Raw genomic sequence first — 24459 nt, 5'->3', positions numbered from 1 at the left:
GGATACGACCTTACACTTGATGACAGTAATAGGCATTGTTAAAACCAGTTGTTTTAGTACTTCTAATAAGGTCAGTGGAGTACTGCAAACGTCAACTGTCAACAACACATCAAAAAAAAAATGTCATCCACACCTCCTTCGTCATCTGCTTCCAACAACACCAACTTACCCACTCCATCTCCCACAACAACCACCCGAAAGAAAATTCTTCAAAAAACTCAAACTCTTGATGACGATGATCTTGTCAGTCGTGAAACCAATTCTCTCCGTGAACGATCCAAAGCTCATCCCATTTTCAAAACTGCTTCTTCCTCTCAATCAACAACGATTGGATCCAATACTACATTGACTAAATCCTCAGTGTCATCATCATCAAAACAAAATCTCTTTTCTCAACTCATCACGGAACAAGAATTTAGTAAAAATCATGTTTGGGTTGAAAAGAGTCAAATTCCTCCAAACAAGTTATCCAAATCATCATTTGCAAAATCAAAGGATGGAGATTCACTTTATGTCATTGGAAAATTATTGGAACGAAATGGAAATTTGGTAAATGTTGAAATTTTACCAAATCAAATTCCACAAGGATTAAAGAACACATCAAGTGGTAGTAGTAGTTCATCATCTTTGGTGATTCAATTACCAGTGATGGATGTCATGTTTATGAATCCTCCGAGTATGAACAAGTTACAAGATTTGACACAATTGACCAATGTCAGTGAACCATGTTTGATTTATTATTTAAAAAGTCGTTTAGGAGAAGAGAGAAGAAATTCCAACCATAAGGATCAGAATCGAGGAAATGATGGATTGATTTTCACAGATTGTGGAGGAGTTGCCATGTTGTCTACTCTTTCATGGAATCATCATTCTTCGTCACACCATGGTGTCACTCGTCGAGAACATGACGAGAATTCCTCATCGACAAAATTCAAGAGTGCGTATTTATTGAATCATTTAGTAACCACACAACAGAATCAATCCATTGTTGTGCTAGGAGACAGTGCGAGTGGAAAGTCAACCACTTTGGTTCAAATGTTGGAAGATTTTGCAGAATTGACCAATAGTAAGATGATGAGTCGAGTCTTGGATGTCATTCGAGTGTTAGAAGCATTTACCAATTCTAGTACTGAGCAAAGTAAATGTAGTAGTCGAGTGACAAGGAATATTCATTTACAATTATTGAATAATGATAAGGAAGGCCATTCATTTCCAATTAAGGTGTGTGGAGCGTATGTGGAATGTGTGAATTTACAAGTCACTCGTTCCCTAGTGAGAGTCATGGAAAAATTGGTGGATTCAAGTTCGACCTATGTGGAAAAGATGAATCCAGATCAATTCATTCACAATTTTCATGTGTTTTATCAATTAATGGCAGATGCAACTTTAAAAGAAAAGTACAAGTTGACACAATTACTTGATAAGGATCATCATCAGGCTGGAAAATTAACATTTTCAATTATTCAAAATTCAATGAAGAATATTGGATTTACAGAGAAGGAAATTGGAGATGTCACAAAAATTTTGTGTGCCCTTCTTCATTTACTCAATTGTGATTTTATTGAAAATGAGAATCGAAAGGACGAGAATGATCGTTTGGCGATTCTCTCCGATTCTTCGAAATCTTCCTTTAATAGAACGATCAAATTATTGGGCGTCGATGAACTAGAATTGTTCAACACGATTGTGAAACCAAAAGTCAGCGTCAACTCGAACTTGATGGAAACCTTTGCAGATGCTGTACAAGCAAATCACAATAAGGATTTAATCATTATGACTCTCTATGAAGGATTGGTACAATGGATTGTGTCACGCATGAATGAAATTTTGAAATCTCCTGAGAACAAAGAAGAACCATTACTTGAAATTTCACTTTTCGACATTGGAGTTGGTTTTGAAAGTCTTGCAACAGGTGTCGATGCTGCCAGAGGTGTGAAATTTAACTCTCTCGAACAACTAGTTCAAAATTATTCGAATGAAAAATTGAGAGATTTGGTGAATGAACAACTCTTCAAGAATGCACAAGATGTGTACCAGAAAGAAGAAATTGGATGGAAATGGATGGAATTTTCAGCCACTTGTTCTGTTCCATCCAAACTTGTAAAATTTTTAGAAGATGAAAAGGATGGAGTGTTTAGTGTCATTAAGAATCAAGCACTCAGCATGTTTAGAGGATCTGATGAAGGAATGATCATTAGTGAACTCTCGAAATTATCCTTGGCAGATCAACAACAGCAACATCAACAACAACAACAATCGAATCAGACCTCTGACAATAATAATGCCTCCAAACAAGAGGCACAACTATTCAAACCCAATCTTGCTGATATGGAAATGTCACTCACTCATTTCAATGGAAAAGTCACTTACAAAGTCACGAATTGGTTCCAAAAAGCATTGTTACCTTCAGATTCCATGTCCACACATACCAAAGAATTTCTCTCAAAATCTTCCAAGAATTCCATTGTTCAAAGCATTTACACCACTCTCTTAACTAGTCAGCATCATGATACCAAGTCTACTGGCGTTCAATTTGTCATGGATGTCCATCGAGAAAATTTAGAGAAACAATTGGAGCAATTGAAGCACACGGAAATGCATGTCATTTATTGCTTACGAACATCAGCATCGTCCTTGAACGAAAAATTAATTTTGAAACAATTAAGAAATTATTCCATTAATGACATGATTCGATTGGCAAGAAAGAGTTTTGCTTCCAAAATTCCATATTCACAATTTGTGAAAAGATTTTGCGCACCAAGTGGTATGAGTGGTGACTTGAAACAAGCTGCTAAAAAGTTATTGGAAGAGCACAAATGGTCTGAAAATACTGATTTCAAACTTGGAAAGACCATGGTTTTTCTCAAACCAGCACATGAGTCATTGTTGTATTCACACTTTTCGAATTTACGTCAATAAACCTTCTTGCTTAACAAAGGGTTAAAATTTAACCTATGTTGTGAAGCTGTATGCGTTTTTATCATTTCAGCTGAACAGTGCCATTTGGCATTGGATACCCACGCGGGGTTTCTTGTGCACACATTCCTCCTCACTCGCTGTCATGAATCACTTGAAATTTGTGAAGATTGTGAAAATAGATCACAACACACAAAAAAATGTCTTATAGTTATTCTCCCACAACACCATACTACCTCCCAAGTTCTCCTCCATACGGTCCTCCACACTCTCCACCTTATCAGATCGAGTCCCTAAAAACCTGTATCACGTATTCACTTCCATGTGAGTTGAAACAACAATTGGATGAACAAGTTCGAAATTCGGGACATGTTTGTCAACGACCGAATCATCTTGGAGAAGCGAATTGGGGTCATGTGTTCGTTTCCATACCGTCGAAGCCACTCAAATCCATCTTTCAAAATTCTGAGAATAGAAACTTGCTGTTAAAACCTCTTTTTCAGAATTACAATTATTTTGGCGATGGCTACACACTCGGTACAGATTGTCGATTCTTTTCATTGCCTACACATATCACAGTGATCAGTCATCTCGAGTGGCAGAGAGGATTCTTTGAATTGGACAAGAAGGTCAATTATTTAAGTCGTAACAGTTCACCAACAACCAAATTGTCTCCTCTGGATATCATCTATAAATATAGCAATTTAAGCTATTTGGAATATACCAAGGATATGACTGAACAAGTGCGAGAGAACAAACTTCAACACTTGTTAATGTTCACCTATTTCAAGAGATCTCAATTTGCAACCTTGTTACCTGATGAACTCGTGCAATATATTGGTAGTTTTCTAATGTTTGAATTACAACCTCAAGACAAGCTCAGAAAAATTAATTTCAAATTCTCAGGTTTGGTCACTTTTGCTCCTCATTATGTTGATTATGAAAAGTGTTTTTTCTTGCATATTGAGAGTGAAGAATTGGATGAATTGAGAAAAAAGTATGGCTTTCACAACAAGATGGATTTTGTACTATGTGTAGGAAAGTTAGAACATGCTTACCCGTGTCGCTATTCACCTTGTGAGATGGACGAGGAGATTTCATTTGTTGACATTTCAAACTCATCGGATAAGAAGAGAAAATTGATGCATGACGATCCACAAACAGCACCCTCAAAAGAAATTTGTAAATAGTAAGCAAAATTTGTAAATAAATGGACAATGTGGACTTCTTATTGACCACATCTTCCTTCTTTGAAAAAGTTTAAAAATTGAACCATTGTTGCAAGGCATCGAAGCCGACTTGAAAGGTGTTGCTTTACATCGGCGACGGTATGCCAGGCAGATCATGTTCTATCATCCTATATAGTAACATGACTCCGATTCCGTGGTCAGGAGCCAGCGTCGCAGAAATGAATAACTTAAAGTGATGATCGGAGGGATGATGTTACCATCAACAACTGGACGCAAATGCTTCCGCGGCAGGAATTGTGGTTTTGGTCATTTTTTACATTTTTTCTTTTCCGGATCTTGACAGACTCTCCAAGAAGAAATCTCATGTCTACAAGAAGAAAACTCAGCTCTCAAGGAAGAAATCTCAGCTCTAACAGTTAGAGTGGACAAATTTGAATAAACGTTGGGGATAAGGTTGATTAGAAAATTAGCCAAGTCCAAAAATTATTGAATAGACATTCCTCACCGTTATTATCAATGAGATATCTTTGGTTAAGCAAAGAGTCAGTGCACCTGACGCTCCGACCTCATAAGTTATCAACAGCAGTTAACGAATCCTTAAAGCATTATATCTAAAGGAGCTGAAGTTCTATTCTTAAGAAAAAGCACCGATTCAAAAGGTGATCGTTCACCACTTGTTTTATTGATAAACGCCAACCACGACAATCTGTATCCTTTGCGTCCAACATTTTATCAACAAACAGATTAAAAGAAGGACAATTAGATTTTGAATGGCTACGGCCATATCACGATGAATGCACCTCATCCCGTCCGATTTGAGAAGTTAAGCATCGTCGAGCGGCACCAGTACTGAGGTTGGAGACTACTTGGGAACCTGCAGTGCTGTAGCCTTTTTTCTCCTTTGAGCTTGCGAAAGGTGATTTTGAAAACAGTGGAGCGTTCCTTTTTATCAGACCCACAGGAGAACCCGTCAAAAGGTGCCTTGAGTTTCACTACAAAGTAATAGACAATCTTTTGCTTCAGCCCTGAAAAAAGATTGGACCAAGTTGATTTAGGCATAAAAGAGCAGCCTATTTATTGGCTGGAGTTTCAGTGGTTGAGGATGATGAAGAGGAAGGGGTGGGTTGGGTAGGTTGAGGTTGTTGTGAAGTGGTCGAAGAGTTGTTTGTTTCTGTTGTTGAAGTGGCAACATCATCTTTAGCTTTTTGATAAACGTAGAGTGGAATGTGTAATTCTTCCTCTTGCACAACTTCCATTTTCTTCTCTGGTAATTTGAATTGGCAGTTGCCATCGAATTTGAGTAATTCTAGATATCGTTGTGGACTTTTCACTTTTCTCAATTCATCAGACACTAAATCGACAATGTTACTATCCAAAGTGAAATGAATATTGGCAATGAGCTTGTCGAGAGCAAGGTCTGTCTCTTCTTCCTCTTCTTCCAAATCGTGGATCGATGCATAGGAGGCTGTCTTTTTAGGATCGGTCACAACAGTCACATTATTTTGCATTGGCATGACTCCTGCTTGTTTTTCTTTTTCAATTTCTTGTGAGACTTGAGTTTCAAAATTCTTGAGTGCATTTGCAATGGCTGCCTGTTTGAATTTGATAATTACTTGGCAAATCTCAACTCCTGCAGCGAGTAAGAACACTTCAGCGTGTGTCTCGCGCTTACTGCTGAAGAAATCATTCATAAATAAACCAAATCTCTTATTGAAACCTTGCTCTCTGTAGAATTTCTCAAATCTGCTAACCATTTTCTTGTGAATGAGAGAATGTAATGAGTCTACTTGATAGTGTGTCACAAGTTTAGCAATTAAAGCAACAAGTCGAGACTTGGCCTTTTCAAATTTTGTCAATGATACGTCCTTACAGTGTTCCAAAATAATGTTCTTTGCTGCCACCTCTTTTCCTAAGGTCGAAGATTGTTGTGCATTGACAAAAACGCTCTTAACAAGATCTGGCAAAACTGTCATGGTTGACCGCGATAACTGCTCGATACCCATTGTTTTTTCGAGCGTGACGGTATAATTGCATTCTTTGCACATGATTGTACATGTACCAGCCTTAAGTCTCTTTCTAATCTTTGGAGAATTACAGCTAGGACACTCTTTAGCATCAAAATTTTTGCAGCAAGCAACTGTTGGGTAAATTCCGATACAGTTTGGTAAATTGAAGTTAGCAATCGTTTCAATCATGATATCTCGGACGTTATCCTTGACAGCATCTGCTTTGTTTAAAACAAAAATAATTGGAATTCCTTTCAGCTCTTCTTTACAGAATTCTGCCTCAAAAGGTTGGAATCTTGCCTGTGTCAAGTCAATGACATACCACACCACATGAACATGTTTTGCCAAGCTTTCTTCTTGTCTAATTTTCTTGAAAAATCGTCTTGTATCGGCAACAAACCCATCTTGAATGTAGCCATGTTCAATACCTCTGCTGTCGTAAATGACTACAGGACTGTGCTCACCAGTATATTTAGTATACCGTTGTGTGATTGGTTTACCTTCACCAATTTCCGCCAAGCTTTTTCCAAACACTGCATTCACAAGAGAGCTTTTACCACTTCCGCTTCCTCCCAACAATAAAATGTTTGGTTTTTGTGTTTGTTGCGTCACGGTGGAACAATTTTGCTCCAATTTCTGTTTCAATTCGTTAAACTCCTGATAAATTATTTTTGAGGTTTCGTCCTTTTCAATAATTGACGATAATTCTCCATGTTCTTTCACTAATTTTTCTGCCTCAGATTGTTCTACGTGCTTAACTCGTGCTTTGGTCCACTTTTTTCTTCTCACAAAATCAAAAGGGCCAAAAGCATGAGACCAATGTTTTTGGTCATCATGCCATTCATTCGCATATTCCCATGAATCTTCTCCTTCATTAATCCAGTCTTTTGTTAAATACTTCCAACCGTCATTAAGAGCCTTCTTTTCAATAGCATCTTTAGACAGGGGACTTGAATTTGAGCTTCTCCAATTACCTTCGGAAGGAATAGTAAATTCACCGAACATCTTTCGTGTTTGTACTTCATAAATTACGTCCACCACTTTTACTTTAACTTTATCGGACATATTTGATGATGATGATGTGGTATTATTATTGGTTGTGGGTGAGGACTTGTTGGTTGGAGTAGAATTTGCTTCTACTCCTCCTCCGGTGGATCCTTGCAACGAACCCGATGAGTTACTGCTATTCATATCACTCATTTTAATGTTGTTGTTGTTGTGGTTCAAAGAGCAGAAACGTGTTGAAGATTTCGAGCAATTCAGCTTTGGATTTTAATGAGTGCTGTTGCGTCTATTTTTTTTGTCTGGACAACTTCCCCAACGGATTTGTTGTTCGAACAATCAAAATAATGTTCAAATTGAAGTCAGAATTGCTGCAAAAATCCATTAGATGTTGCTTATCTATGATCATTCAAGTATGAACGAAACATTGTTTTGAACTTCTCTCTCTAATGGCCTTCGGAAGCAAATTTAGCACAAAAAAATGATTTCATTGTTGGAAGAAGAAAAGGAAAAGAAATTTTCATCTTCGGAAGAGAGCAACAATAACAACGGAACAGTTCCAATGGCCTCTTCATCTACACAAACAACAAATCAGAGTAGTGGAGATGATAACAACAACGGATCATCCACAATTGATCTCATCAATAATAATAATAACAACGTTGTTGGTGATGTCAGTAGCAACGACACCACTGATGATGGATCATCAGTCGCTATCCTCGGTGATCTGTTTGGTAACACTTTGAATGGTACGAGCACAACCATCAAGAAAAAGAAGAAGAGAGGACAACATTCCAATTTGTATGCTTTGACTGTAGCTCCAAATTATGACAAGTCTTTGGAAAAGTACAAACCACTGATCCAAGTAGATCCATCATTGGAACTCTTTTCTAAATACAAAACACAGCCAACAACTGACGATTTGGCCAATAGCACCACTACTGATTCTACAACTACATCCACTGACATCACCAACACTGCACCTAAAAACATGGTTCCTTTGGAGGTGTTGGAGCAGGCAAAAGTAATTCCAGGATTGTTTTTGGACGGATTTTTAGAGTATTATCAATCGGGACTGTTTACTGATGCAACAGTGATTTGTCGTTCCAAAGAGTATCGTGTTCACAAATTGATCATTTGTTATCGATCTGGATACTTTAGACAAGTTTTCTCGAACGACCCCACAATGCAAGTTCACGTCATTGATGACAAGACACCTAGCATGGAATTGTGCAATTTGGATGAAGTATTTCCATTTGTGATTGGTAAGTGTGTCATATATATTACAGCAAATCAATTAATTTGACAACATATGTCAATGTACCATGTCACATATTTTCAATTTTGTGGGTTATTCAAAATAGAATTTCTTTACACTGGAAAGATCGAAATAACACAATTCAATGTGGTGTCCCTAAAGTTGATAGCTAACCTGCTAGACATTTCTCCACTCAAATGTGAGGTTGAAAACTTTTTGGTAGCCTACGTGAACGAGGATAATGTTTTTGATATTTTGAATTCTGCCATTCAGTCCAATGACAGTGCTATCAAGAGCATTTGTGTTGATTCCATTGCATTTCACTTTGACACTTTACATGGAAAATTTGTAGACAAGGTGTTCAAAACCTCGAGCGATGACACTTCCCAAAAAATTCCCCTTGATATTTTCTTCTCCGTTATTGGAAACAAAAACATGAAGAGCAATGTAAATGAGTTAAGAGTTAAGATTGTTTCTAACATTGTAGAACAATTTATCAAGGAATTTAACGCTATGGAAAACATTGAATTATTTAAACAAATGATTAATGCAGCAACAGAGTCTAAATCTCTTGACTTGAATTTGGCCATCAAATATTTGAAGCATTGCGACGCTCGAGGCGAAGAGTTACGTGAACAATCGATACGATGTTCCCAAGCACTTGCATTTAACTTTCATTTCCTTCTGACTTCCACATCTTCCAATATTATTTTTGATATTTTACCTTCCTCTTTTGTAGAGTTGTTGAAATACGATGAGCTTTATATTAGGGACGAGGATCAAGTCTATGATATTGCATGCAAATATGTTGAACACAACAAGGACACGCTCACAGAGGAGCAAAAGAAGGAAATTTTCAAATGTGTCCGTTATACTTATTTGAGTGTTCAACTTTTAACAAAACTCAAACAAGACCCACTATTCATTTCTAAAGAAGATATTTTGGAGGCTCTATGGGCCAGAGTCGGAAGACTTGAGGGAAAGAAAGTCGATGAAAGTGTTTACAGTCTCAGACCAAGAAAGAATCGTGTATTTATTTATGAGAAAGATTTTGATACGAATGGAATTTTGTACTGGCTGGGAACCAATTACAGCCAAGAGACGTATGTGAATCCTATTGATAGAGGGTATGTTTTGAAAGTTAACTGAATTCCATCTTGTTCATACTTCACATGTTCATTTTCTCACATTATTGTTAATCAAATAGATTAATGACGGTGAGCGCGTCTGCAAGTTACGAAGTCGGCAAAGCACAAGATTTAATTAGTCATGAACCAGCAAAGTGCAATCTTGTGGGAAAGGCCAACACCCAAATTAACCTCAAGTTTGAAACTCTCAAAATTATGCCAACAAAATATACGTTGAGACATACCATGTCTAGAGATGGAGAGGCTTTAAGATACTGGACTCTCAGTGCAAGTGTGGACGGTGTCACATATGTGGACCTTCTGGTGCATAGTAATGACACTACATTAAATCTAAAAGGGTCTACTGGATCTTGGGACATTGAAGCAAATGGCAACTATTACCAATATTTCAGAATTACACAAACAGGAAATAACTCATCAAATAACAATTATCTATCGATGGCAGGATTGGAACTCTATGGGCTCGTTAACCGAATTTGTGACGAATAAATACATAACTTGGTGACACAAAGTTTATTAATTAACAAAACTACTACAGTGCATTCGGAAGGTTAGTTTCTCAAATTGGGGTCAGCCTCTTCCTTTTCATCACCAGCTGTTGTTGTGACATCCTTGTCGCCTTGCTTGTCTTCACCAGAGGTTACATTGGGTTTAGTGATTTTTGTCACCTTGTCCTCATCGTCATCTCCTCTCATGAGCAAACAGAATGGAATTGTAGAAAGTAAAATAACCACAATAGTACCTGCAATGACTGGAATAGGATAATCCTTAACAAGTTCCTGTGCTTTTTCAATCACTTGTTGAGTGATACCGCTCCATGACGAGCTTGACTCAGTGTTTTCTACAAGTTTCGACTTTTTCTCCTTTTCAATTTCAAACTTCTTCTTCCATGTTTTTGTGGCATATTCCTGAGCCACATTTTCATTATGTGTCATTAAGAAGTTGTCAAAGAAGGTATTTTGTTGCATGGTCCAAATTTCAATAAAAACTGCTCCAATCTTTTGAGATAAATTCGATGGTTGTTTGTCTTCAAAGTAGTTTGGATTAGGGATCTTTCTTGGACTCCATGGACCCTTGTAGAGAGGATTTTTAACCTTTGGAGGAACCCATTTACCTTTGTAGTTTGGATTCTTAATGAGACGAGGTTCCCATTTTCCACAGCCGTGTTGCTCACACTTGGGGTTTCTAATGGTTGGTGCTTCCCACTTGCCGTCCTCGTCTTCATCCCATTCTGATGGTTTTCTTGCCTCTGGATCTGGAATGTATTCTGGTTCATTTGGTAACCAATCTTTTGGCATCTTATCCTCAGGATCTGGAATAAATTCTGGAAGTGTTTCATCCCAATCTTCTGGCTTTTTGGCTTCAGGATCATCCATGAACTCTTCATCGACCCAATCTTTTGGTTTTGAATCAGTAGGGTCATCAATTTCTTTTGGTGGCACAATGGATGGGTCAAATTCTTCGAACAAGGAACCCTTTCTTGCAGTCTCACCGTCAATCTTGATTTCAAAAGTATTATCCTTCCTGACAATAAGTGTGTAGAGATGAGACAACTCGTCATTCTTAATAGCTGGAGCATCCTTCAAATGTTTCTCCTCCCAAGTATTACTCTTTGGATTAAAATGTCTTAAAATGAAATGAACCTTATTATTGGCACCACACAAATCAGGCCCAAACATGATAATATATGGAGAGTCATTGTTTAATTGTTCCAAACTTGTAATCTTGGAATCATCCAATAATTTAATATAAGCACCTCCACACGACAATTTGCTATCAAATTTAACTTCATATTGAACAATTAAATCCTTATTCTCATTATCAATAGGAGGAGTAATTCTTGATGCAACACCATAGTGTTGTCCAGCTTGCTTCATTAACAAGCCTTTATCTCCAGCAAAAGCAACAACCTTTCCGGTTGCTCCAGTCCACTCGACTGGTTGATTGACGTATTTGGAATCTTTACTCTTCACCCATCGGCCTGATCCAAAAGGCTCTTCATTAAAATTATCAAAAAACAATACATCATGATTTGGAACGGATGGAGCTGTATATGTTGTTACTTCCTCTTGTAATTTTCCAAATGAGGAAGAAGAGGATGAGGTTTCATCAAAAGTTGGTTCCTCATCTGCAGAGGTTGTTACTGTAACATCTTCCGCCTTGCTTGAGGCTTTAACAAGGAAATTACTCCTTGATGATGATTCGGATCCGAATTCTAAAGATGAAATCACAAGGAAGATTCCGATGAACACAAGCAGAAATATAGTCAACGAGAGGGAAGAAGGCTTATTGCGAAACATTTTTTTTGATTCCGATTTTTTCAAATTCCGATGTGAGATCTTTGAAAACAAAATCTTTGTTACTTGATCACAGCTGTGGTCGAAGAGGGAATGACAAATTGTGGATTGACTTGTCGTTGTGGATAGCCCAAATAGCACATCACTTTAATTGTTGCTGCCTAATTTAAATGAACACATTTCTTTTGGAGTTTATTCTTGGAATTCCCATCTGTCAGATTTCAACAAAGAGTGAGAGATCAATAAAACTCAACCACAACTTGACAACTCCAATTAGTGTTGGAGGAACTCAAAGACATACTCATTCTATTCGTTAATGAGCAAGAATGAGTGATCGTACTGCAATCAAATCAAAGAAAAGAGGTTACTGGCTTCCTGCTCGGTGTTCAATTTTTTGGATTTTTACAGCCAGCCAATCAAAACGCACCAACAACAGAGTGATATTAAAATACTCTTCCACCAATTCCACCAAGTATGTTTCTCGCACTTATTGGTTTGTAGTAAGTTCGAGATCAAGTCCAATATTTTACAAACCAGAAGAAAGAGAATGCTGATCCAATAAACTTCTACATCTACCGAGTAAATATTGTGCTGGCTTATCCGCTGCAGTGGTTCCAGAACTGCTGTGCTTGTGAAGAAAGGCTTCAAAATGAGAAATTGCTTCTCCATACTCTCCTTGAAAATAATAATCACAGGCCTTATTGTACAAAGCCCATCGACCTTTCTTTTCTTGGTCTGCTAGTTCATACATCCACTCGTCTAATTATTGTGGGATGTATGAATTACAATGAAAATAGTTTGAGAAATGTTTTGAAAAAATCTCAATATTAAAAAACAAAAACATACCTTCTTTGACAGCTGTACTTTCTCCTAGTTCATAAATTTTGGTGGAAACCTTGGAACTGGCATGAGTTTGCTCATCCATGAATAGTGGAGATGTGTATGCAGAGTCATCAATCATTTCTTGAGTGTCAACATATCGCATCATGAATTGGTCGATCTGAATGCTCACTCTCTCTGACATTACAATTTCTAAATCCAATCTCTTTGCAGTTTCAAGCATTAACTCGTTGTTGTGTTTTAAGCTGCTCATTATTGTAAAGTGCTTCATCTCAGAATTACCAATATTACCACAATGGCTTAATTGAGAGCAAACAGCAACTCTAAATTTGAGAGCATCCATCAAGTGTGAATATCGTCTCCAACAATCAAGATTTTTCCATTTCAGTGCTTTAAATTTTGTCAACTTTTCGATCGTAACTTGAGCTGTAGACACAGCTACTTTTTCATGACGAGGTAAGTTTGTGACAGCATTATATGCCAAATTGATAACATCATTCTCGGTTCCAATGAGAGAACCACCTCGTGTTTTTATGATAGCATTCAGCTGATCAAACACGTCAGAAAGTAATTGAAGAACATCTCGTGCTGGTGCTTCTTGAATAAGTTCGTTAAGCCCTTCCATGAAAATTGAAACCATAGTGATCATCTTGTGCTCCAAGTGTAGAGCAAATAAATTACGTGTTGATGAAAATTTCTTTTTTCTGTCAGTCATTGTCATGGTTCGATTGAGGACTGGCTTTGAAGGTTTTTGCGGAACAACATCATGTATACTGTTTGTGGAGGTGTTAGAACCTTTTGTGACACTACCTTCAGTTGCTGAATCCATTTGTTGAAGCTCTTGCTCCTCACCTGATCCTTCAATTTGAGCAATGAGGTGAGGTGGAATAAAACATCTGTACTGCTTCATTCGATGTACCATGAAGAGGAACGTATGTTGCAAATGTCTGACTTCCGCAAATCTGCTAAAGTTGATTTCAATTTTATCCAGATCCATATCTGAAACAGTGTCAAAAAGATAGATCAAATCGTAAAATGGTGAAACAACTTTGTGAGAGAGAAATATTCCAATTGAGGTGCTGATGATCACAATAATGATAGAGGCAGCCATTGCAGAGCAAACTCCGATTGCAGCTGAGGATATAAAGCTCCAATTTGGAACAGCGTATACAATAAACCAGTCAATGTTGTAATCCGTACAGAGTCTTTGAATACTGATAAACATGCCTTTGGACCCTGAAAAAGATACTTTTTGATTGCATCGAATCTCTTTCAAGACAGGATACTTGTTCTTAATGTTTTGAACAACACCGGTCATGACTGGATCTTCTAGTGAGGAAAGGTCTAATCGCTTCGAGTTTCCAGTGGCATCCCATGTCACAAAAGGTACGTCCCTATCAAACGCAACAATATAATTGGAGTCAGCCTCAACGACCATACTCCTTGACCCTAGTTCATCAGATTCCGAGAACTTTTTCAAATAATTAGAAATGGATCCAACAGAAAGGTCATATCCAAAGTAATATTTAAAATTATTCCCATTCACTGGTGTAGGAAGTTTCCAACTGTTGATAAGACTCAAGAAAGCATATTGAGGCAATGTTTTGTCAGTATAGGATGGTGTGAATGCTGGTCTTCCTGCAAACTTGTTTCCAATTTCAACAATGATGCTCAAATCAAACGGCGAAAGTATAGCGTCTGGTGTTGAATTTCGATGACAATAATCGTCATGGGTCTCAAAGTCTTTACAATAATATAATTTCTGATCGACGAGATTTGCATCAATCAATGCAGGCATGCCATTCCAAGAAAATATTCCATAACATGTACCTATATTTGAAAAGATTAAGGTAAGTAAATGTGAGACTCGAATAGTGAATGACTCATTCCCATTACTTACCAATATCATCTCCAATAAAAGTCGTAGTTGTTAAACCAGCCTGAAATTGCATTTCTGATTTGAAAATTGCATACATTTGTTTTTCAACCCAGGTCTTATTCGAATAGTCGAGTGTTGCCGTCAATTGACTTTTTGCAGCAGCAGATATCCGCACAACATTTCCTATTGTTTGTTGAATATACGAAGCCAGCTTGTCAGATTCCAAAGCTTTGACACTTGTACTAAAACCATAAATCGAAGGCAATAGTGAACCCAACCACACTGCAGATAACACCAAGACGCTAATAACGACACTTCCACAAAGCAGCAATATCAGGAAAAACTTGATCGAAGAAAACATTCTCCATAAACAATTTAAAATCATATATCCTCCGTATTCCAACATGGTAGATTCTTCACTCGAGCTGATCGATTCCTTATCATTGATTACATCCTTAGTTCCACCTCCAACGCCACCACCTCCCTCTCGATAACTACTCAGTACAGCTGCTGAATGAATACTTCGATCGGAAGGAGTGGTTTTTAAAAAGTGAGGATGAGAAGGTGCATTGATGGACGACCTTATTGGAACAAACAATGGAGGAGGTGGTTGATTGAGGTTGATAATTCCATTGGCTGGTATAGGTGCAGAGAAGGAGCTTCTTCTGGCTCGCGATGGTACCGTAGTGCTTGTTGTTGTGCTGGTGTTGTTATTATTGAGAGATGGAGAAAGAGAAGATGAAGAAGATCGTTGTGAGGATGAAGTACTGGAAGGAAAAAGACCCTGTGAGGATGGTACTCTCCGTGAGGATGAAAGCGGTGGTTGTAATTGTTGTGAGGATGATTCTTCGGGTTGGAATAATTGAACGGTGAGGCTCGGAAGCACTCGATTGTTTTTCGTTCCTATATTGTTGTTGTTGTGGTGGTGGTTGGGATTTGATGATGTTGTCATCTTTTGATGATCCGTTGTTAGCGACTCTGATGTAACTTTAAAGGTCAGATGATGATGTTGATGTTTGCATGAGAGGCTTTTGTACTAGATCTCTCGTGTGTTCTCAATGTTCAACAACGGCCTGGTGATGAAGATGATGATGATCGTTTTGTTTTGACTTTGACCTGTAATGACAATCATAATTAGCAACAGCAACGTTTTGGATTGCCATTTACACTTGCGGGAACATGAACAGAGATATCAAAATCTCTCTAACCGTGCTGATGATTTTTATAAACAGAACTGAGAGAAGATGAACTGTTGGAATTATTCAAATCACGATGATGATGGATTCATTGAGTGTGTTATTGGATGGTTAAACCTTCATTTTGGCTTTTGGGAATTTGTTGTGTAACGGTTTGTTTTTGGCGGCAACAGGTCCAACAACACAAAAAATAATTATGATCGATTGGGAAAATTGATTGATTCATCATCAGCATCGCAGTGTATCGTTAACAGTTGCATCATCAATTTTTGTTTATATTGGATCATCATTTGCCAATTTATAAAACCACTTCAGATTGGATCGGAGAGAAAGAGGTTTTAGATTGTGAAAATATATAGAATAACCTATTTTCAACAAATTAAACACAAACATACTAGTAGATCCGATCATCTTCATCTCAGTGATTTCTAATCATTGACAATGTATTTTAATAATCAATCTCCGACAAGAAACAGCAATTATTATGGAAAGAAGTATAACAATTCTCCCAGCCGATCGGCTACTCAAGGCGGATCGTATGGATCCTACTATTCACAACAAGCATCATCGTATCCTTATATGATGACTTATCAACAAGGATACTCATCAAATCCATATTCTGCAAGAACGACCTCATCAAATGGTATGGATTGGATTCAACTCAGTTCAGTTGAGACATCAGAAGACAACCGAGTGGTCGTGGCTGACAATTATGATGAATGCATTTGGACTGGATCATCTAATGGTAGAATCACTGGATATCATTACCCTTCAATGGACAAGTATTGCTCTTTTCGTGCTTTTGAGCCAAATTACGATATCAAACAAATGATTATTCAAAAAGAACGAATTTATTCACTCTCATCCAATGGATTTTCTGTTCATTCTAGAGGTGGCCTCCATAGATATAGTTATGACGATTCTGAACTTTTTGGAGATCAATTATTGACATTTACGTTTCACTCTGAATACACACCTGGTGGAAATTCACAGGGTAGTCGATCACAATACTCATTGATCATGGGAGGAAACTTTACAAAATTATTTAGCTTTGATCTAAATGCTCAAAAAATAGCTATGCAAGTGGAAACAAACCAAGGAATATGTGTCATGAAAACTGGAGGCAGATATGTTTGCTGTGGAGGAACATTGGGCGAGTTGTCATTACGAGATCCGAGAAGTTTGAAAAGCGAACACTCGTTTGAGGTTCATACTGGTACCATTAGTGACATTGCTATTAAGGATAATGTCTTGGTCACATGTGGATTCAATAACAGATATGGAGAATTGACTGTCGACAACATGGTCAAAGCATACGATTTAAGAACGTTGAGAATGTTAGGACAAGTACATTTTCCATTAGATCCTACGTTTTTAGGATTTCATCCGCGTGTCAGTTCCATGTTGCTCATAGTGTCACAAACAGGCTGTTTCCAATTTAAGGACTTACAAGCTGCCTTTAACCATCAATACCAAAACAGCGATAGTCAACTTTATCAAATAAGTCTCGATCAAAATGACAGCAATCCATCAAGTATACAATCATTTGACATTAGCTCTACAGGAAATATCATTACATTTGGAGATCAAAACGGATTACTACATTTCTGGTCAAGCCAAAGCGCCTTGGATACGTACAACCAAGAGGAATACAAACCTCTCAATGCTCATCGATTAATTGACGACGAAGAGATATCTAATGATGGTACTACACTTCTCTCTGATTGGCCCAACTATTCATACCTAGTGGGTCAACATCCCCTCGAAATTCACCCACAAATATTAGAAAATTTAGAATACAAGAAATCATCACTGCCTGCTAAAATGACCTATGGAATCAGTATTAATCCTGGATTAAAACGTGTCATTGATGGATATTTGGAGCGAAAGACTTTCAGAGATTTCATTGTTACCGAGGAGAGTGGGGAAAAAAAGAAAAAAAAGACTTCCAGAGTCCTGAAGGTTATTCCAAAAGAATTTTCTCTCAATGTCGTTAAGAACAACAATCGATTACGTTTTCAGGAATTTGATTTTTCCAAGTACAACGACACCAAATTTGTGGGACTGGAAAACGGATTGGAAATTGCTTCCATACTCAACGCCTATATTCAAGTGCTCTATCATATTGTTCCACAATTGAGAACATGTATCATGAACTTTCTCTCTGAAAAGCCCAATTGCATTTCGTCTGAGCTTGGTTTTCTCTTTACCATGATTGAGCAGGCAGAAAAAGCAGAAAAGAAAACTGTGGAAGCCACCAATTTTTGTCGATTGATACAAAATTTAGATTTATCCTTCTTGTGTGAAAAAAGTAACAAGCAAAAGTTGTCACCTGTGGATGCCATTCAGAAATTCAATTCATTTATGATGAAACAACTTCAGAAAGAAATGTCGGCTATAACATTTAGTTATTCCATGACATATCCATATATCTTTGCATCTCCAAACTACAACTTGAAAGGACCCAATAGCAAGAAGCAGGTTATTGCTACCAACAATAGCAATATTCAATTACTGAAGAAGCAAAATAAGAGAAGACAAAGAACCATGATTGACATTCTATTTGGGGCCGAGATTCAATCATACAAGTACATCGATACCTCTTTTGATAACAAATTGAAAAGCATTAATCCTCAATATCCATATGACACTTTTGAAGACATGCTCAAAGACTATTTGAACAATCCCTCAAATAATTTACTTACTCTTCCCAACATTTTCAATTTTACTGTACCAACAAGAGACGAAGATATTAGATGGTTAAGATCTCAACACAACAATAATGAACTCACCAATACGACCATTCCATTACACTTCACAATTATTCAAACTTCTGACAAGTCGCAATGGGAGCCCTTTATCTTTAATGACGAAAAACAAAAGCAACAACAAGAATTGTATCACAACATTCAACCAGCTGAATACTATCTGAAACAGAAAAGACGACCCCCAATGTCAATTACCTATAATTTAACAGCTGTCATTATTCAAGTAAGACATCCATTTCAAGAAAAGGCTGTTAACACTAAATCTCAAGCATCCACAAAGGCCACTGATGACAATGGAAAAGATGTGTATGACACCATTGAAAATGCATGTGAAAATGGTGCTGAACTCTCTGATGAAGATGAAACTGAAGATGAGAACGACAATTTATCCAAGAACTTTGATGGTCATTGTGTAGCCTTGATCAAAATTGCAAATGAGTGGATTTTGTTTAACGATTTTTCTATAAGTACGCAAAAAGAAAAAGACGTCACCATTTACAGCCAAACTTGGAAAACTCCAGCTCTGTTGTTCTATGTTCGACAGGATATTCAAAACGTCCTTCCTACTGTGCTGTATTCCAATCCAATTACTTCAAATTTAGAATTATTTAACTCTCCAGAGTTTAAGAGTGTTGTCAATTTTAATGGTGACATTGTGTCCATCGATGCTGAATTTGTATTATCCAAGAAAGAACATCAAATTGATGACGGGCAGAGATTTGCATTAGGCAGAGTGAGTGTAATCTCTATGGATGAACAAGTTATTTTTGATGACTATATTGCTACATCGGAAAAATATATTGAAGACTACATGACTCGATTCTCTGGACTAAAACCTGGAGATTTGGATATTCACAATACCTCAAATTTACACCACGTCACTGAGCTCAAATACACATATCTCAAACTAAGATATCTTCTAGATGTGAAGAAGGTGAAATTTATTGGACATGGCTTACCGAATGATTTCAAAATTATTAATATTTTTGTTCCAAAAGAGCAAATTATTGATACTGTAGAATTATTTAGACTACCCAATCAACGAAAAATATCTCTACGGTTCCTATGTAAATATTTATTGAACCAAGACATCCAACAAGACACACATGACAGCGTTGAAGATGCTAGAACTGCTCTCCGTCTCTATAAGAAATATATAGAGCTTAAGGAAAAACATTCCTTTACTTCCACTCTTCAAGATATTTATAACATTGGACGCCAAACCAATTGGCAATAACGAATTGTATGTGTGACCACAGCATGTGTTGCCTTTATAAATTTTAAAAAAAAACAAATAAAAGTAAAAAACTTCAAGAAAACGAAATTGAGGACGGAATTTATGGTTAGTACTGGTAAGGAGGGTTTAAAATGGCTGCCTCAGAAATGTCATCAAAGTTAACTGGAAAGTTCTTAAAATTACGTCCTGTCACAGGATGAATGTTGATAGAGTGCTTGTTTACGCATTTAAAGTGTACATAGGATAAATCAGGCAAAACCACAAACACAGAGCAAGCGTCAATGCTTTTTCCACAGCTTGCGCACTTGTTGCCTTGTTCCTCTCCAATTAATACCCTTCTTGCATTTCCCTTTGCTAATTCTACCTTGGTCTGTACATGCCTGATTTTGCTCATATTATAGATCACTTGTACATTTCTTGCTACATCAAGAGACGATTGCATTGCTTGGCGAAGGAAATCTGCCACTTTGCTCACTAGTAGATCTGTAGGTAAAATTTCTAAAGCTTTCATGGGGTCAATACTTTTTGCATGAGTCGTAAGGATATGAATTGCAAAACTTTCATTCTTTGGAAAGCCACTGTCAGGATACCAACAAATATTAAGCAACGTCAGCAGTAATGGATTGTAAATTTGTAAACTAATGTCTTTTTTGAGCATATTTTTCTTGTCATCCTTATCGTTATGGATATTGTCGGCCGCTATTCCAGCTGCTTGTAAATGCCTCTGACGAATGACCTCTTTCAATTCTGCTTCTTCTTTGAGATGCATCTCTTCGAGCATTTGCAAGTAACAATCGACACAGTACCGTTCTGCCCATTCAAGATCTTGAATTTTGTGAACAAGCAATTTGAGAGCAGCATTATGGTTTTGAACCTTTCTGTACAGTATAAGAGTCTCCTCATAGAGATTTGTTTTTTGTAGCTTGCTCAGTACTCTATACTTGTTAAAGAAATTTGTGTGCTTGAGCAAATGAATAAGTCTAGCTCTAATTTGTCCTAATAATCCTGTTTCTTTTCCTGCTTCCAACCTCACTCCAAACGGTAAATATTTGGCTGGTTTTAAAACAATTATTGCATCAATATAATTCAAAATAAGAGCAGTATGGAATTTTTCTTCACAATTCCTTTCAATGACAATGACATATTCAAGATAACTTCTTTCTAAATCTTTGGGATACTGTGCTAAAAACGACAACACACGGTGTGGATTAATCTTTTTCTTTCGCATTCTAGAAGTGAAAATCTTACAACGGATGTTATCTTGCAATATTGCACTTTAAAGGCTGAGCACCTACCTGTATTGCTGAACTTTCATCAGCCTCAAAAACCCATGCTGCATATTCCATAACAAGGTCCTCGTCTTCATTTTCTGAAAGAAGCTCAATGGACTCCTCAACGCCATTAGTAACTGTTGTGGTTTCCATGCGTGTTCCTTCTCCAAGCCTGAAGGAGTAGTGTTCACATGAAATAAAAAGGAAATTATAACTTACTCTTTTAAAATTTGCAAAGCTTTTCGGTACTCGTTCTTGGAATAGTACAAGAACGCGAGATATCTTGCATTGTGTTTAAAAAGAATCTCTCCATTTTCGAGTCTTAAATGATTTTCAGAGCGGAGTAATGTCTTCAATTGGCCATACTTTTTAAATTCATTCAAATACAAGTTTGCCAGAGCATAGTCGATGGCTGCCAATTGATCCAGACCGAACTCGTCCACTCTCATTTTTCTGCATTTTTCCAAAAATTCTTGCAATGCTTTTTTAGCATTCTTAATTCTAACATCAATCTTTAAGGGTGTTGTCTCCTCTCCCTCTTGCTCCATAGCATTTTTAACTATTGAGGAAAATTGTGTGATGTAAATGAGAACAAAATTGTACTTACTCTTGTCTCTCAAGTCGCCTCTTGCTTTTTGAGGAACAAAGTTGGTTTGAGGCTCTATCAAATCCTTGAAATAAAATAAAATCTCTCTTGGATCTATTCTACTCTTGTTAAAATGAGCAAAGGCTTCCTTAAATCTTGTTCTAAAAAAACATGCAAATCCTGCTTGCTGCTCATACATAAACAGCTTTCTCTCCTTTTCTTTTTTAGTGCCCTGGAAGGTCTTTTCAAATAATCCAAAAGCTTCCAGCAACCGCATCTTATCAATGAGATCTGTAATATGCTGATCAATTGGTTTTGGAGTCAAAAGTGACACCGTTTTCTTATTGGAAATAAACACTTTCTGCATATGATCGGAAGAGATGGTGGCCTTGTCATTTACAATGGTCTCATCAAACTTCTTTTCGTACATGTTGTACACTTCAATGCTTCCTTTGGAGATACCAAGTAGAAAGGGGAAACAAATGCTGACTACTGTTGGGGTTTCTTTCCACTGTATTCCAGAAGTAGTTCCAATAATCTTGACAAAGCATCCATACATGCTATACTCATCGGAAATAATGTTTGTTAATTGCAACTTTTGCAAATCTTCATCTATCTCTCCAGTTTGATAATTCATCATGATATGTCTATTCTTGAACCCTAAACATATGGTCTTCTTCATCCATTCAATTCCTATTACATTGTCGTTGCCAGGTACCTTAATTTCTCTAACTAGCTCCATTTGCTCTCTATAGTCATAGACAATCAATTTCCTTTTAACAACTGCTACCAATTCATGAGAGTAGTTTTTGTTGATGGCATAGCTTTGGGTTCCTTTCGTAGCTTCCAAAGTCTTGGTTCAATAAATGCATGAAAATGATCATGTACTCCAATCAATGATCCAATAACCTACCTCTAAGTGAAGTAGTGTTGTCATGTCATACACACAAACAGTGTTATCCACAAGTGCAAAGAGTTTTTTGTGTGGAGGGTCTACTTGAAGACTGGTAATTGCTTTCTTTGTGGTAACAAGCTTCTTTTTAAAGAGAGCGACTGAATATTTAATTCCGGTCGTGTCCATTTGCTCATTAATCGTAAACATGTATAAACGACCATCGTGCCCTCCAATCCACAGATATTTGTCTTACATATTCCAAGTATGTTTGTTGATCCGATGCGTAGTGTAATTTGTATTAATACATTGAACAAAGTCCTCGTCATGAGTCTAACTTCTACTCTCATTTACATACCCGCACTCACCATGGAGGCAACCTTTGTTTCATAGGATCCGAAATCCTCAATCAGTATTGCCTTTTCCATCTCACCTTAAATCGGTTGTTATTTTTGATGAATTTTTTTTGTCTAGCCTTGATTGCATCGTTCTCTGTTTATAATACGGCTCAAGTGATTTCGTCTTTTGTTGTATTATTTAATTTGGAAATGGATTCAAATTGAAATCATTCATTGGGATGTGTTACAATGCAACATTTATTATGAATACATACCATGTTAAAGAATGAATAAATAAATGAGCAATGTCATGAGGAAAGCGAGACCAAACTGGAATCCTTTGAAAAGTTGTCCCATTCTTGTCGTTCTCACTACCATACCAATAGGTTTTCCACCATCGATAAGTTTAAGAATGGTATGCTTCTTAATTTCTTTTTGTGTGGATGGTGATGGAGTAGTTGCTGTTGTTGAGTTTGCTGGTGTGCCCACATCTGTCGATGCAGAAGACTCACTTGGTACAGATATCTTATCAACATAACAATACTTGTACCTCCATGTGTAGGTGTGAAGAGCTCTGGAAATGTCATCTGAAGTCTTGATGTCATGCAAGTAAATGTAAAAAGGATCTTTGAGTTGAAGGAATGAATAAGGATGAACCATGATTTTCAGGACGGCTTGAATAGAGACGCCATCAAATTTATCCAAATCGGTCACTTCTTTTTTAACTTTAGTCCATCCAGCAAGTTGCTTTTCAAAATTCTTTTCATCAATTTCGAAAAACTTGATACAATCCTTGTTGTGCTGTATTGATAAACCTGTTGCCACAAGTTCTTTTAATTCCTATTCAATGTTGTGATTTGAATTTTATGAATAACCATTTCATGTTCCACCAATCCCATCGTATTCCCCGAAATGAGTACAATTATTCCAACAAGAAAACAAACCTCAATATTCTTTGGTTTTTCTGCAAAAGGAATTGTTAATCCTCCAAAATGAAGTAAAAACTTGGCTTCAAATTCCTCCTCATCTTCCGATGGTTCGTTTTTCTTGGTTGCTGCAGCTTTACATTTCGTGTTGCAGTGATACGATCGGCCCTGCAAGTTGTTGCTATTGATATTGATTAACCCGACGTTATTATTGCAACTTGTTCTTTCAGCACAATATAAATCTCTCAAGTTTCCATTCCGAACCTTCAAAATAGCAGAGGAGAAGGCGAATGTTGGGCACAATGATGATGATAGAGTTTTGTTGAGCCCGTGAGAGGACAAAATCAAGCGTTTCATTTTTTGAACGAATAGAAAAAATGAGAAAACATCGATTCTTGCGGCATACCTCCTCAGAAACCAATCCACCCAAAGATGATCATTCATCTTCTCCTAATACTCATCAAGTAAACTCTACGACCCATGATAACGCCTCTCATGGCTCCGACAAGAGTAATAATGAACACTCCGCGAAAGAAAATACAAATCATCACCGCAGTAATGAAGCACCGACATTACTTTTTGATGAGAATTGGTTTAACAACTGGGAAAAGCATAAATTACAAGCGTAAGTTGTAAATGGCAAAGAAATTATTTTGAGCGAAATGATTCCCAATATTCACATCAAGTAGTGAAAAATACCTCTCCGAAA

General features: G+C 37.2%; 8 protein-coding genes across 8 annotated transcripts; 4 read left to right on the top strand and 4 right to left on the bottom strand.

Moving 5' to 3' along the window:
* Window positions 1–120: 120 nt before the first annotated feature.
* C9374_009766 (uncharacterized protein) lies at window positions 121–2919 on the top strand (the record flags this gene model as incomplete). Its single annotated transcript, XM_044699989.1, has 1 exon — window positions 121–2919. One exon carries the CDS (start codon window positions 121–123, stop codon window positions 2917–2919), a length of 2799 nt encoding a protein of 932 aa, XP_044555083.1.
* Window positions 2920–3116: 197 nt separating this feature from the next.
* Window positions 3117–4106, top strand: C9374_009765 (uncharacterized protein; the record flags this gene model as incomplete). Its single annotated transcript, XM_044699988.1, has 1 exon — window positions 3117–4106. The coding sequence occupies one exon, from the start codon at window positions 3117–3119 to the stop codon at window positions 4104–4106; it is 990 nt and encodes a 329-aa protein (XP_044555082.1).
* A 1070-nt stretch (window positions 4107–5176) lies between these two features.
* On the bottom strand, window positions 5177–7312 carry C9374_009764 (uncharacterized protein; the record flags this gene model as incomplete). Its single annotated transcript, XM_044699987.1, has 1 exon — window positions 5177–7312. The coding sequence occupies one exon, from the start codon at window positions 7310–7312 to the stop codon at window positions 5177–5179; it is 2136 nt and encodes a 711-aa protein (XP_044555081.1).
* Window positions 7313–7595: 283 nt separating this feature from the next.
* Window positions 7596–10009, top strand: C9374_009763 (uncharacterized protein; the record flags this gene model as incomplete). Its single annotated transcript, XM_044699986.1, has 3 exons — window positions 7596–8379; window positions 8479–9499; window positions 9580–10009. 3 exons carry the CDS (start codon window positions 7596–7598, stop codon window positions 10007–10009), a joined length of 2235 nt encoding a protein of 744 aa, XP_044555080.1.
* A 62-nt stretch (window positions 10010–10071) lies between these two features.
* C9374_009762 (uncharacterized protein) lies at window positions 10072–11820 on the bottom strand (the record flags this gene model as incomplete). Its single annotated transcript, XM_044699985.1, has 1 exon — window positions 10072–11820. One exon carries the CDS (start codon window positions 11818–11820, stop codon window positions 10072–10074), a length of 1749 nt encoding a protein of 582 aa, XP_044555079.1.
* Window positions 11821–12343: 523 nt separating this feature from the next.
* C9374_009761 (uncharacterized protein) lies at window positions 12344–15488 on the bottom strand (the record flags this gene model as incomplete). The annotated part of the gene is made up of 3 exons (XM_044699984.1): window positions 12344–12576; window positions 12664–14487; window positions 14558–15488. 3 exons carry the CDS (start codon window positions 15486–15488, stop codon window positions 12344–12346), a joined length of 2988 nt encoding a protein of 995 aa, XP_044555078.1.
* A 685-nt stretch (window positions 15489–16173) lies between these two features.
* C9374_009760 (uncharacterized protein) lies at window positions 16174–19737 on the top strand (the record flags this gene model as incomplete). The annotated part of the gene is made up of 1 exon (XM_044699983.1): window positions 16174–19737. The coding sequence occupies one exon, from the start codon at window positions 16174–16176 to the stop codon at window positions 19735–19737; it is 3564 nt and encodes a 1187-aa protein (XP_044555077.1).
* A 106-nt stretch (window positions 19738–19843) lies between these two features.
* C9374_009759 (uncharacterized protein) lies at window positions 19844–24107 on the bottom strand (the record flags this gene model as incomplete). The annotated part of the gene is made up of 8 exons (XM_044699981.1): window positions 19844–20980; window positions 21033–21180; window positions 21228–21567; window positions 21616–22447; window positions 22508–22737; window positions 22845–22919; window positions 23205–23664; window positions 23769–24107. The coding sequence occupies 8 exons, from the start codon at window positions 24105–24107 to the stop codon at window positions 19844–19846; spliced, it is 3561 nt and encodes a 1186-aa protein (XP_044555076.1).
* Between the last annotated feature and the right edge of the window lie 352 nt (window positions 24108–24459).

The sequence above is a fragment of the Naegleria lovaniensis genome, assembly GCF_003324165.1.
Source record: "Naegleria lovaniensis strain ATCC 30569 chromosome Unknown tig003, whole genome shotgun sequence".
Lineage (NCBI taxonomy): Eukaryota > Heterolobosea > Eutetramitea > Acrasida > Naegleriidae > Naegleria > Naegleria lovaniensis.
The sequence above is the reverse complement of the archived record's forward strand: the minus strand, read 5'-3'. Positions and strand labels throughout refer to the sequence as shown.